The following is a 13,742-nucleotide window of genomic DNA, read 5'->3' on the forward strand; positions in this document are numbered from 1 at the left end:
TTTCTCTATAGACAGACACATGGACAGTTTGCTCGGTTGCTTTAAAGCTGTCTTTATTTGTCAGCAGTTTGGCTGTGATGTATCTAGACATGAACTTCTCCAGGTTCACTCTCCTCAGCATCTGCTTCCTCTGGGTTTGTAGATTTATGTCAGATTGTCAGTCATCTTCTCTCCCAGTGCTTTGCCTGCCCTGTGTCCCTTCTCGCTCCTTCTGGACCGGTTACACTAATCTTAGATCTATCTCACTTGTTCCTTTGGTCCTTATCAGATCAGATTTGGGCTGCAGTTCTTACCTCTTTAGCTATGGTTTCAAAACCTTTAGGTCTGCCTGAGGTGCGTGCCACCCACTGGTCAGGCAGTATATAAGTGGCACTTAGTTGAGTCTTGAAAGTCTTTTGCGGGGTACACAGGATTAAATCTATGCCTGTTCCAGGAGAGTGAGTCCTGGAGTTTGTAAACTGTTATTATTGCTTTGTTTTTTTGAGATAGGGTTTTCTGTGTAATCCCGGTTGTTCTGGAATTCTCTCTGCTGAGCAGGTTGGCCTCAAAATCAGATCCACCTGCCTCTGCCTCCCAAGTGCTGGGCTAAAGGTGTGTGCTACCGTGTCTTGACCTTGAACAGTTGTGAGGAGTCCTTCCTGACTTCCATCTTTGCTCTGATTTTCCAACATGTGGAACTCATCTTGGTCCTCAGCCAGCAAATTTGGCCTCTGGTTACTACTATTCATCACATTTCCATGTTTGGGCCTGAAGCAGACTTCAGAAGACTAAAAATAGGTTTAAAAAACAGTCAAGGCACTAATGAGAAAAAGAAATTAATTCACTTCATTTAAACTGCAGCATTGACTATAGTTTTCATTTCTAGTCTTAAAGAAACATCAAAGAGAATCTTTAAATTGTACAATTCAAACTTTTATCCACTAGGTGTCATCGGTCGGGTTTATTGGAATTTAACTTTCCTTTTTAAGCCCTTACAAGCTTTCAATCAGCAGTTCTTAACCTGTGGGTCTCTACCCTTTCACAGGTGTTACGTATATCCTACATGTCAGATATTTATGTTATGAATCATAACAAGCAAAATTTCAGTTTTGAAGCAGCAGTAAAAATAATTTTATGGTTGGGGTCCCTAGAACATGAGGGACTGTGTTAAAGGATCACAGCATTAGGAAGGCTTAAATGGAATTTAAAGTAGCGTTTTCAGTGAAATCTTTGCGTGTGGTTGTTAACTTGTTTTGAGGTTTACATTTACAAATCTGAACACCTTCAAATGAAGTAAGAAACTAAAGACTTGCAGTATTTGTGATAATCTGTGTTATCTTGGGGAAATAGGGAATTTGTTTGTATTAAACTTTTTTCTTATTATAAGTTTTCTCTTTTTAATTTGTGAAGGGTCCTGGGCCTGGAGTTAAACAAAGACAGGGATGTTGAAAGAGTCCACTGCAGCGGAGTCAACACTCTGGACATTGAACCTGTCGAAGGACGATAGTAAGTTACAGCGCCACTTCTCTCTCTAAGTGAGGTGCAGAAGAATCTTGCCTTTCCAGATCTATTAGTAGAAAGCTCTTAAAAATATTTTTTAAAATTGTAAATTGTAGTGTTTGTTGAAAAAGCATTTATTCATTTGAAAATAGGAACAGAAAATCAAATACACAAAATGTCATCAGATCAATATTCTAAATGTGGCATAAGAATATTCATGTTAAATCAATAAACCAGGAATTTATTTTGATGCAGAAGGCTTTTAAGTGCTGGGATGCGTTTAGGTGCTCTTCTGAAATATAGCTGTTCCTCTCAAGGACTAATGGGAAGTGGAGTATAAAAGGTAGAATTGGGTTTGGCCAACGAGGTTTGAAGCAGGTTCACTGAGTTTCTTACTCATCAGCTCTGTGACCTTGTGCAATTTACCTAACCTATCAAGCTTTCAATTTGTCTTAGCTGTTCTATCGGAATGATCATGCTTAACTTACTTGTCATAAGAACTTGAGAAAATCTTTATTGAAAACATGCTTGTTTGACGCCATTGCCTACACTAGCTGAATGTGTTCCCCTGCTCACAGCTTCCTGTCACGTCACACGCATTGGCACACCACAATATTCACACGGGAAGATCTTGGTCTGGAGGGTGGGTGCAACTCTGTGGCAAAAGTATGATTTGCATGCACAAGATCTGGGTTCAGTCTGGAGCAGAATGTGAGAACACAAGGGTATTAGAATGTGGGCTCAGTACCCTTCTCCAGAGCTGAGGGTGTTGTTCACTAATAGACCCTCACCTCACAGGAACAAGACCCTGGATTCAAGCCCCTGGACTAGAAGAAAATAAAAGGAGATCAAACCTTGTGTTGTCTATAATTAGATCATGTATTAAAATAACCTACAGGAAGTAGTTTCTCTTGTTGTGGTCTAGTTAGCAATTGCTCTGGTTTTTGTTCCTTAGTAAACTGTTGTTTACATTAAAATAAGCCAGGTGGGTGTGGCAGACTTGCACTCAGGTTTCCCCTTTTTCCATAATAATAGGAGCCAAAACAGGTCTCAATTTAGCACATGGCTGCATTTAAAAGATGGCACAATAATTCTTTTCTTTTCCCTAGCTTTCCAAGGCTTAACATAATATTTCCTGTTCAGAGGCAGGTGAAGGGCACTCATTGATAAAACACATGCAAACCCAAGGAACAAGGGAGAGCTGGTCTATTTTGGTCATTGGTGCCAGTGGGGAAAGTATAGTAGCGTGTACGGGCTGGGAATTGACATAGTGCTATGAACCATGTGAGGGACAGTCAACAAGAACCGGTGGGTTACAGTTTATGTATGTGTGAAATATGTTTGAGGAGTGTAGGATAAAGACGTTTTTATGCGCATCTGATTAAAGTCTGAGCCACTTAGCACAGTAGCTAATACTTGGTAAAAGCTTGTATTTCATTTTTGCTAAAGCATACTGTTTAGTAGCAAGAAGAAATAAAGGTGAACATATATGTCAAATTGAAAACCAAGTATTTTCTTTTCCTTAAGAAAAAACAGTGTCTGCATAAGTTGTTCGGAATTATGTTAGTATTTTTCATCCACCATGAATACAAAGCAGAAGCACTAAAACCATAGTCAAATCAGAACACAAAGATCTGGTAGACCAGACTCAATTCCAAGATAGGTGTTATTTTAGGAAAACTATCCATAAACTGAATTTTTAACAGGTTCAGTTACATAGAATATATTTGCATGCCCCTGTGAAGATTAAAATGTTTATATCTTCTAAATTCTTTTAATTCATCTTTTGTAAGTTTTCTTTTCTATATAAAAATAGCACCCTACCTTTTTAATATGGCCATGATTAGCAGAATAGTAACCTCATAGTTAAATAATATTAGTGTCAGGGACCAATTACAAATTCATTTAATTTCAATGATTAAATTTTCATCCAGTAAATAAACTCAAAAGAAAACTTTTGGCAACTATTTTAATAAAAAACATTTTACATTATTGTAAACACTAATTAAATTCAATTTAAAAAACAACTCTAGACGTAATCATCTGTTTTACATTGGTAATACATTTGCAGTACTGGTAGAGAAACAGAAACCCAGCAGGTGTAAGCATGTAGTTCCATTGGTAAAGTGGTGACAAACACCTGTCATCTCAGCTCTCAGGAGATGACAGCAAGAGGCTGGGCCCTGGCAGGTCACCAGGTCATGAAGTGTCTTCACCAATCCCTAATGTGAGTAGGGGACAAACCTTGATGACTGCAGATCTGGGTGCTGTCAGCATGTGCACGCAGAAGAAGGAGAGTGAGCAAAACATAGAGCCTCTGATCTGACTGCTCCCCAAGAGCCAAGTGATTCCAGCAGTGAGTCCGTGCGACAGGTGTCTTCACAGCCTTTGTGAGCCTTCGGGAGCTCAGCCTGGCCCTGCAGTGGCTTCTAGGAACTGATAGACCAGAGCCGTATGAAGAAGGGAGCCCCACACTGAGAAGTAGATTCCAGCTTAAGCAGTGTGGGGCAGTACACACAAAGGGAAGCCATGAACAGAATCAGAAAGTCTCTTATTAAAAACTGTTAGGGTTTAGGTTTCTTATCAGAAGGAAAGAAAATACAACTTAGAAGGAATATTTTTCTGAAGATAAAAGTTTGTTATTCTAAATCCAGACTCCATTCTGAAAGAATAGAGAAAACATGCAAAAGTAGGATATAAGATATAAGAAATAAGAGACAGTGGCATCATGCCAGAGAAGTCATCCGTAAACTGACAAAAAGTCTGTTTATCGTACACATACATCTGTGTGTATGTGTGTGAGCTCATATTGTCATGCTTGTGTGGCACACCTTTTACCTGCTGACTGTCCAGCCTTCCCCTTAATAATTTTAGAAGATAGAATCTATGGAAGAATAATGTAAATTCAAATTTAAGAATCTCAGAAATGAGGTTATTAAACCCAAGAAAAAAATTAGAAATAAAAAAAATTCAGAAATTAATGAAAGCATGAATAACACAAGCAAATCAGTATAGGGTGTAATTCCTTAGAAACAAAAGGCAAAAAGCATCGAGAACTTAAAGATCAGAAAGAAAGGGAAGGGCAGCACTGGGCTGTAGCTCAGTGGTACAATGCCTGCCTCTCGTATGTGAGGCCACAGGTTCAGTCCCAGGACTAACCCTCTGAAAGGAAAAGAAGACCAGGAAGTGAAGGCAGAAAGGCAGAGAGTAAAGTCCAGGAGGACCCATATTACACACAACAGGAGCCCACAGAGAATGCCAACACGAGCAAGCAGAATAAACAGGAAATGTAATTCAGTAAGCCTTGTTACTGAAGTAAGGTCTGCAACATGGTGTGTAAGGGAGCGGATCACACTGCCACCAGAATTTGACTTAGGGATTTTTGCCCAAAGGGAGAATTTTTTTTAATCTAAAACACTCTGAGAATTAAGTCTTTTACATCTGCTCAGACTGATCTTCAAAGCCGAATGGGCAGACATTGTCAGCATACAGGAATTCTTAGAGCTCTGCACTCATTAACCCTTCATTGGTATTCACTGAATTGAAGTCAGATAGCCACAAGAACCAGAGGGGACAGAAATCTAAGTGTTGATGGTGACCAATAATTCTAGGAAACAGCAATATTTCATGAAGTTGTATAACTTTGTGGATCGAGGTATTGGCTTGGCTGCTGATAACATCACAATAAAGAAATTATACGTAAAGATTAAAAGTCTAAGGCTGAAATTGCAGAGCAAATGGCCTGCTTTTGCCAAGGATAAATCACAAGAAACAACAGGTCAAGGGAACTAAAAAGCACAAAGGTGAGTTGAAGGTCTGTATCCATCTAAGACGATCCAGAGCAAAGCTCTTGTATTTATGACAGACTTCTGGGCAGTGAATTGTGCAGTATTCAGAAAAAAAGAAGTCGGTGATTACTATAAAAATTGCATTAGTGAGGAACAGAAGGGGAGGAAAGGGAGTTGTGGTTGGGAGAGGTCCTGTTGTACAGACGTCCTGAAGAGCCTGCCGATGAGGTGCACCGGTTTTTAATTGGGCACCTGTATTTTGTGTAATACTGGAATAAAATTCAGAATCTCTTAAACTTTTGCAGTTAAGTTTGATCCCAAGGAGATTTTTATCTTGTAAAACATGTGAAGGGATGATACTCCAAGTGAGGGTAGGACTGCAGAAGCCATGACAGTATTGAAGGTAAAATAGGATGTAGTCCAACCTGTGGGAAAATTAAAACCCTCCCTTTTGTAGACTTTGTTCTGAATTTGCTTCATGCTTCACCACCTGTTGCTTTTTCTAAACTGAAAATATTATGGCTGATGGGCAAGTTAGTTACATGTTACAGCTTCAAATTTGAAGATTATTTTGGGTAATGTTAGGAAAATAATAAAATCATAATTGGAGAACAAACAGCCTGCAACAAGCTAAGAGCAGTCCTGGGCAGACTCGGGGTCCTGTGTAATGTACGTGATGGACTAAGAGTACAAGTATATGATTGCATGACTCAAAGCTTTTGAGTCAAATCATTTCCAGGCTCTTCCAATGTAATGGACTGGTTCTAAGGACAGGTGTGCCCCTTTGGTGTCCTTTGCTCCTAAGTCAGATGGAGTACACAACCCCCAGGCCTCTCATCTTTCCCCTCTCCCTCCCAGGCTTCACAATAGAGTATGACTCTCATGCACCTTGCTGGCTGCCTTCTCTTCCTCCTTCAGGCACCAGTTTAAATATTATTATCAAGGATACCATCCTTGAAACTTCAAGCTAAAATAAAGGTACCTTATTGCCATGATGACCCCAGTTGCAACTTACACTTTAAGATCTAACACACAGTCTTTCCTGCCAGACTGAAACCTTCCAGTGGTCGGGGAGCATGCCAAGTGCACAGCTCCTTACCCGAGTGTCATTTGCATTGTCCGTACTGGGGACAAATGATACAGAGGGACGGGAGCCAGCCTCCATTTACTGTCAAATCAGCGTCATCATTTAGGTGAAATGCCCTCCCTCACTTCCTCATTACTATTTTTGCAAATGTCCAAAGGTGATATAACTTGCCCAGGAACCCATAGCTACTGTTGCTAATAGACCAATTCAGTTTTCATTTGGCAGATTTAAGAAGACATTTAAAGTGATACTGTAATCTTTTACATTCTTTCTGCCATCTTGTCCTACCATCTTTTTGCAATCATAGAGGTAAACCTGAAATGATCAAAAGTTGAGTTTTTCTGTAACTGTATTTTTGTAAATGTTTATTGAAGTCTGTTAGAATTAACTGAACTTGCTGTCTTAACACTTCTGGCATATAGGCATGCAGTTATGAAGGCATCATCAGTAGGTGGACTTCCCACAGTGGTTAATGTGACTTTTCTGTTGTCAGCATGTTGTCAGGTGGTTCCGATGGTGTGATTGTACTCTATGACCTTGAGAACGCCAGCAGACAGCCCTATTACACATGTAAAGCAGTGTGTTCCGTTGGCAGGTGTGTATTTGAAAGTGTAACTCATGAATATGTAAGCAGTTTGTATCGTTTGCATCAAATGGAAACAGTGAAAGTAGCAGTCATATGCATGGTGTAAACAGAATTTCAGTTGACATGGATATCTCTTGATGGTTTCTTGAAAACAATCAAAATTCAATATATTTTTGTCATGTGACTTCCTCCAAACAGTTTTGTGTCAGCTTTCAAATGAATTTTTAAAAAGGCTTTTGTGTCATTTTGTTCTGTGCCTACAGAGCATATCTTAGTAGCTATGATATTAATACCACTTAGTATAAGGCTTATGTATGAATCTTTCAGCTAATTATAAATGCAGACTAAGTTTTCAACTGGTGTTAATGGGGAAAAGATTAAAAACAGGGTGCATAAATATGCAGGCAGTCCTCTCACAACATACGCACATGCCCCTCTTTCTTGTCTGTTTGCTAACTCAGTTTAGCTCAGTTTAAGCCCAGGCAATGATGGCCTACTCAGTGCCTTTAAACCAGTCCTTGGGGGGCAGAGGCAGGCACATATCCAAGTTTGAGGCCAGCTTGTTCTACAAACTGAGTTCCAGGATAGCCAGGGCTACATAGAAAAACCCTGGTTTTGGGGGAGATATATATATATGTGTGTGTGTGTGTGTGTGTGTGTGTGTGTGTGTGTGTGTGTGTGTGTGAAACATATAAAATATGTATATATATGTGTCAAACATATAAAATATGTATATATTTCATTATTTAATAAACTTAATGCTAAATTTTAATCTCAGATATCAGAATTTAAAATTATTAAATTAAAGCTAGGTGTAGTGGCACAAACTTTTAATCCCAGCACTAGGAAGCAGAGGTATGCAGATCTCTGAGTTCAAGGTCAGCACTTTAGAATTTAATTTCCTTTTCGATTAGGGTTGAAAGTGTGTACATGGCTCAAGCCTCTTAAAAAGCAGGTCCCATACTGTGTTGCAACTCTGGGAGGCCCTAGGCTACTGTTATTAATCTTGGTTGCCCACAGTTAATTAGATGATAAGGCATTACTGCTGAAGACACGGTACAGCTGGACTCTGAGAAATCAAGCTGGAACTGACCTGCAAGTGTCTTCCCAGCTAGCTAGCTTTCACAGTGTAGGAAGGTGCTGTGTAGGCCACTAGGAGAGAAAACTCATTAGTGGTACTGCCCAGATAAGGAAGCTGCATGCTACAATACCAGCCTGTCAGACAAGGTGGCAATCAGTGGCAAGATGAGATCTGAGGTATGTTTCACAAAAAGGCACTTTGGCAGTCTACTGTAAAGCTCTTCTTCACACACACACACACACACACACACACTCTCTCTCTCTCTCTCTCTCTCTCTCTCTCTCTCTTACACACACACACACACACACACACACACATACCCACACTCTCACAAACACACACTCTCTTTCTTACACACACACACACACACACACACACACACACACACACACACAGAATACAATATAATGCAGGAGTAAGCATACCCCACGTGGTGAGCCTCAGGAGAAGGCAAGCCTCCACATCTCACAGTGGGAACTGATCTGGAGATGCCTAGACATCCTTCTCCCTACGTGAGCAGGTAGGACTAGGATGTGTGATGTTAACATCAAAATCCCTATTTTCCTCCCCGAGCCTGCTTCTTTTTCATAATCATACATTTGAAACTCACCCCAGATTTGAAGTCTCTAAGTCTTGGTTGCTGTTTTGTAGAAGCCATCCTGATGTCCACAAATACAGCGTGGAGACGGTTCAGTGGTATCCTCATGACACTGGCATGTTCACATCCAGCTCATTTGATAAAACTCTGAAAGTATGGGATACAAACACATTGCAGGTAAGAACATTAACAACCCTTCCAGGTTGCTTTGTAGGATAATGGAAAACTGAGTCTTCAACTGTATTAGATGGGCTTTTGCTAAGATGTTCTGAGTGTTAGATATAAGTGCAGGAGAGTTAAGGAGAGTTATACCCTGGTTAACTAACTGCTGCTGACTAGCTCTCCGACAGTGGACAGATGGCCAAAGAACCATGCATCTCTGTGCCCTCATCTGTAAGAGACAGCAAGATTGCACCTCCTAGAATGGTGCCATCTATCCTAGGTGGCTTATTTACCAACAGACATAAAATATCTAGCACATAATCAGCACAGAAAACCTTAGCAAATACCTTTATTATTTGAACACTCTGAGCTAAGGAATAGAATTAGACTTTTCCCCTCTTGATCTAAAAACTTGCAGGAAAATAAAGTTTTTAGAGTTTAATAAAAAAAAAAAAATATATATATATATATATATATATATATATATATATATATAGCAAAGATAAGAATTATAAGATAATTAGTGAAATTTTTCAGTACCTCTCTTTTCTCTCAGCTTTCTATCTTCGTACTTGTAAAACCTCTCTATAGAAATATGACATCTCTTCTGAGTTGGTGTTTTCTGTGTTCTTGTGTTCTGTGCCAGCCAGGGTTTTGTAGCAAGACCCTGTCTCACAAAAACAAAGCCAACAAAGCATACGTGGTAAAGAATAAGTGCGTGTTTTGAACTTCCTGTTTGATCACAGTGGGGTATTTTGAGGTCCAACCAATCTCCCATTGGCAAAACCAGCAAAGTTCTTTTCAAGGGGTTTGAAAAGCTGCTAAGAAATCTAGACTCCTATAGGATGATTCTCAGAGACAGAAAGATCTAGGAAAGTAACTTCAGCTTTATAAACATTGCACTTGTCGTTTTTTATGTACAGCAAAGACTGAGAAGGCAGGAGTTGGATAGTTTTTGAGAGACAGAGTAGCAGTTGGCCATGTTTATATGCCTATAAATTCTAGCATTTGGGAGGGTAAGGAGGCAGGAGAGTCATGCGATTGAAGCCAGCCTGTCCTATATTGTGAGTTCAAGGCCGCTGCAGTTAGAGAGCCAAACCCTATTTCAGAGTCGCAGTAACACACACACACACACACACACACACACACACACACACACACACACACACACACACACAAGAATGGTTCTCAGTTCTGGAATGGGAATTAGATAGTTTATTATGATCAAAGGGATTGCAAGAAATGTATCTGGAGATAATCTAGGAACTGATGTATTTGAATCTGATTTGGGAGTGAATCTACACAGAAAGTAGAGGTTTGTGAGTCAGTAACATTCAGCTGCAGAGAGGAAGCTTATGTAGAACAAAATGCTAAGAAGGACCAGGGTTGTAGCACAGAAGAAGTGGCAACAAATCCTTGGAAGTAACGGACAGGAAAAGACTATTTCAGGGACAGTGGGGTGAACATCTGTGTTGGTCAGCTAGCTGGTCAGTAACAAGGCCATCAGGGATAGTGTAAGAGTGTGTGAATAAGGATACTGAAACAAAGCTAAGATTACACTGAGTTAAGAAATGGAAGTAGTTCCTGGAGAGATGGCTCAGTGGTTAAGAACACTGGCTGTTGTTCCAGAGGACCTGGGTTCAATTCCCAGCACCCACATGGTGTCTCACTCAAGCCTGTAAGTCTAGTTCCAGGGGATCTGGCACCCTCACACAGATATGAAGGCAGGCAAAACACCAGTGCACATAAAATTAAATCAAATAATCTGAAAAAGAAGCATCGGTGATTAAAGATTGCTAAATTTGGTATGAAGAAGAGGAAAGAAAGTTGAGAGGTGATATTTCTTTATTTTGTCTTGGGGATAGATACTAAGATGAAGAAGATTTAGCCTTCAGTGCTGCTGGAAATGAGCTAGAAAGGACAGTAGTCAGAGATAACCCACTGGTGGCCTGTAGGCGGAAGCTGGCCACAGTGCTGAGGGGATCTAGACACAAGCAGAGAGATGAGCTTGTGAACTGGGCATGGACTGTCTTTCCTGCATGGAAATGAAGAACAGAATGTTCAAACAAAAATGACTGGCTGCGTAAGAGATTGGGAGAGCTCAGATTCAGGAGCTTTTATTTTCTCTTTGAACTAAAAGATCTGATCACCTGTTGTGATTGAGGAAGGATGTTTGTGAACAGTGGAGAGAGCTGGAGATGCTGCAGGATACTGCAGACAACTAGTTAGTGAGATCTGCACTGTGGGCTGGCCGTCCATACGGAGGCCTCCCTGCAGTGAGTGCCCTTCTAGTAAGGCCGTCTGCTAACTGCAGGGTTTCACTGAGTAAACCAGAGACTGACCAAGAGTAAGCTGTGGGCAAGTCTGACTCAGGATATCTTGTAAATAAAGTGATACTAAGAATATAGGCATGAGGCTAGAGAGATGGCTTAGCAGTTAAAAGAGTCCTGAGTTCAAATCCCAGCAGCCACATGGTGACTCACAACCCTCTGTAATGAAATCTGATATCTGATACCTTCTTCTGGTGTGTCTGAAGACAGTGAGAATGTACTTATATATAATAAATAAATAAATAAATCTTTAAAAAAATGCAGTCATCTTCATTAGGTGCTAGTGGCTGCTTTGACACTACGATAGCAGAGATGTCTGACTCTCTTTGCTCATTAAAACTGCAGGAAAAGCTTGCCGGCCCTTTTGTACATCAGTGTGGCAGTAGATTCAAAGAGGAGGCTTTGGGGTAGAGGTCTGACAAATAGGATAGCAACAAACAGAGAGGGGTGTTGGTTGTGTTGGACTTTATAGTCCAAGCCGGAGAGGAAAAGTAGACAGGAGGGATGCTAGGAGCTTGTTCCAGATCCTACGGTAGTTGGTTGGTGAAGAAAGCCAAAAGGAGATACTGTGGTTACAGATAGCTGTCATTTATGATTTCGGGGGCTGTGATTGGCATCATGGGATGGAAAGAGGCCATGTGGCTGTGAGAGGCAGAGCTAGCTAGCTCATTGATGTCGATGCCAGCCTGCTTGAGAGGAATGGTGAGCCAGAGGCTTGTCTTTCCTTAACTTCTGGGACCTGCCATGGTTTAGTTGATAAATTGCTAATAGTCAATTAAGAGCATGTTTAAGTTGTAGGAAGAATTCTTGCTTTGGTTTTACTTTTTTTTTTTTTTTTTTTTTTTTATTAAACATTTCTTGGTTAACAGGCTGCAGATGTGTTTAATTTTGAGGAAACAGTTTACAGTCATCACATGTCCCCAGCAGCCACCAAGCACTGTCTGGTAGCAGGTGAGTACACATCCTTTGCCTTTTAGCATATGGAAAACTCGCCCATTTTAGAGTTAGTTGTGTTAACCCAGAAAAACTTTAACCCAGGAAAAGAGTACTTTAACACTATGTCCTAGTGCAGGTGGGTCCAGCACGTGCGAAGGGCTAGGATTCACAGACCGGGAGTATGGTTCTCTCCCGTTCTTTTCTCCTTTGCTTCGCTTCTTTTGGAGAGCCCATGTCTGTTCTCTGAGGAGTCCTTTTAAGTCACTAATCTTTCCGGTATTTTCATATGGACAAAATATGGCAACTTGAACAAACTATGGTTCCTCAGTGGGTAGGGCTGTTTGCTGCTAAGCTTGATACCTAGAATTTGATCCTTGGACAGACTGACTGCAGCAGGTTGTCCTCTGACCTCCGCACATGTCCTATTTCTCTTTCTCTCTCTCTCTCTCTCTCTCTCTCTCTCTCTCTCTCACACACACACACACACACACATACACACACACGCACAATCACTACATAAATGTATTTTTTATCTGATAATTTTTCCTGTTTAACACAATAAGAGGAAAACTTTCTCTTTAACACTGTTATGGAAAGTGAACAGTATTTATATGACTCTCGCAATAACAACAAAACATTTATGTATAAAGAAGAAAGGCTGTTAACCTAGTAATTAGGTATCTGGTCCCAGGACTCCATTATTCCCGGGTCCTGCATGAGCCATCTGGTCTCAGTTTGCATTCCACAGCTGCTTCATCTATAAGAGCAAGATCTGTTCAGCCTGGGTCAGTTGCTGTGACGCTGACCTAGCAATTGGAGGGATAGCAACAGTGTGAACTTGAGCGATTTCATGTGATAACATGGCAGAGAACGATACATCCCCCTGGAATGCTGATGGAGGCTCCCTTGTGATATTCACTGTAGTTACTTCTCGGTGTCTCTGTACAGCCCTACAACCTATATAGACTGTGCTGTTGTAAGATCACTAGGCAATGGAGCACACAGTTCTCCTATAAGCAGAGTGCACACACAGGTCCATTTCTCAGTCATAACCAACGCAGACAGACAGACGGTTTAGATGTTTGTAAATGCATTATGGCTTGCCTTTTCTATTTCTGTGTAGGGAAACTGAAAATGCTGGGATTCTTAGTGGCAATTTGCTGGGATTTTTTTTATAATGTATGATAAATATTATATAAAATCTTTTCTTTTTTTTTTTCTTTAACAGTTGGAACTAGAGGACCCAAGGTACAACTTTGTGACTTAAAGTCTGGATCCTGTTCTCACATTCTACAGGGTATTTTTGTTAAATATGGAACAACTATTACTTTGAGTAAACTGTTGAGTAAGAAGAAAGATTATTAACAATGCATTCTTTGTAAATGTCATGACTGATGCATTCTGTGCTAGTTGTTAAGTCAACAGAGAAATAAAGGTCCTTCTGTGCATTATTCTTGTAAAACTAAGCTGTTGAGACATTTCTATGAACAATGACTACAAGGGGAACTCAAAAGCTATGGGAAATAGAAAATCCAACTCAGAGCCTTGGGCTGTTTCTAAATGAAAATCATTAAACGAGTAAAGAAAATGAGACATGAAAAATGTCTTGTGACTACTGTTTGATAATGTGGCTAATGAGGAAGCTTTGTTCTTAATACTTAAATATCTTTTCCTCCTCAGTACAAATATTTTAGG

General features: G+C 40.3%; 1 protein-coding gene across 13 annotated transcripts in view; it reads left to right on the top strand.

Moving 5' to 3' along the window:
- Ercc8 (ERCC excision repair 8, CSA ubiquitin ligase complex subunit) overlaps window positions 1-13,742 on the top strand; it is a 37,394-nt gene that overhangs the window by 3,298 nt on the left and 20,354 nt on the right. For 10 of the 13 annotated variants that reach the window (XR_005500277.2, XR_005500278.2, XR_010063599.1 and 7 more), the window contains exons 2-6: window positions 1,390-1,485; window positions 6,848-6,949; window positions 8,673-8,796; window positions 11,981-12,062; window positions 13,276-13,344. Coding sequence is in view for 6 of the 13 variants with exons in the window: in NM_001107650.2 (NP_001101120.2) it covers window positions 1,390-1,485; window positions 6,848-6,949; window positions 8,673-8,796; window positions 11,981-12,062; window positions 13,276-13,344 (473 nt within the window). In the remaining 7 variants the exon portion in view is untranslated. Of the gene's footprint in view, window positions 1-1,384; window positions 1,486-6,847; window positions 6,950-8,672; window positions 8,797-11,980; window positions 12,063-13,275; window positions 13,345-13,742 lie in introns of those variants that run through there. The other 3 variants (NR_073139.1, NR_073140.1, XM_063281721.1) reach the window with 3 other exon arrangements.

The sequence above is a fragment of the Rattus norvegicus genome, chromosome 2 (assembly GCF_036323735.1).
Source record: "Rattus norvegicus strain BN/NHsdMcwi chromosome 2, GRCr8, whole genome shotgun sequence".
In the NCBI taxonomy this organism is placed as follows: Eukaryota; Metazoa; Chordata; class Mammalia; order Rodentia; family Muridae; genus Rattus; species Rattus norvegicus.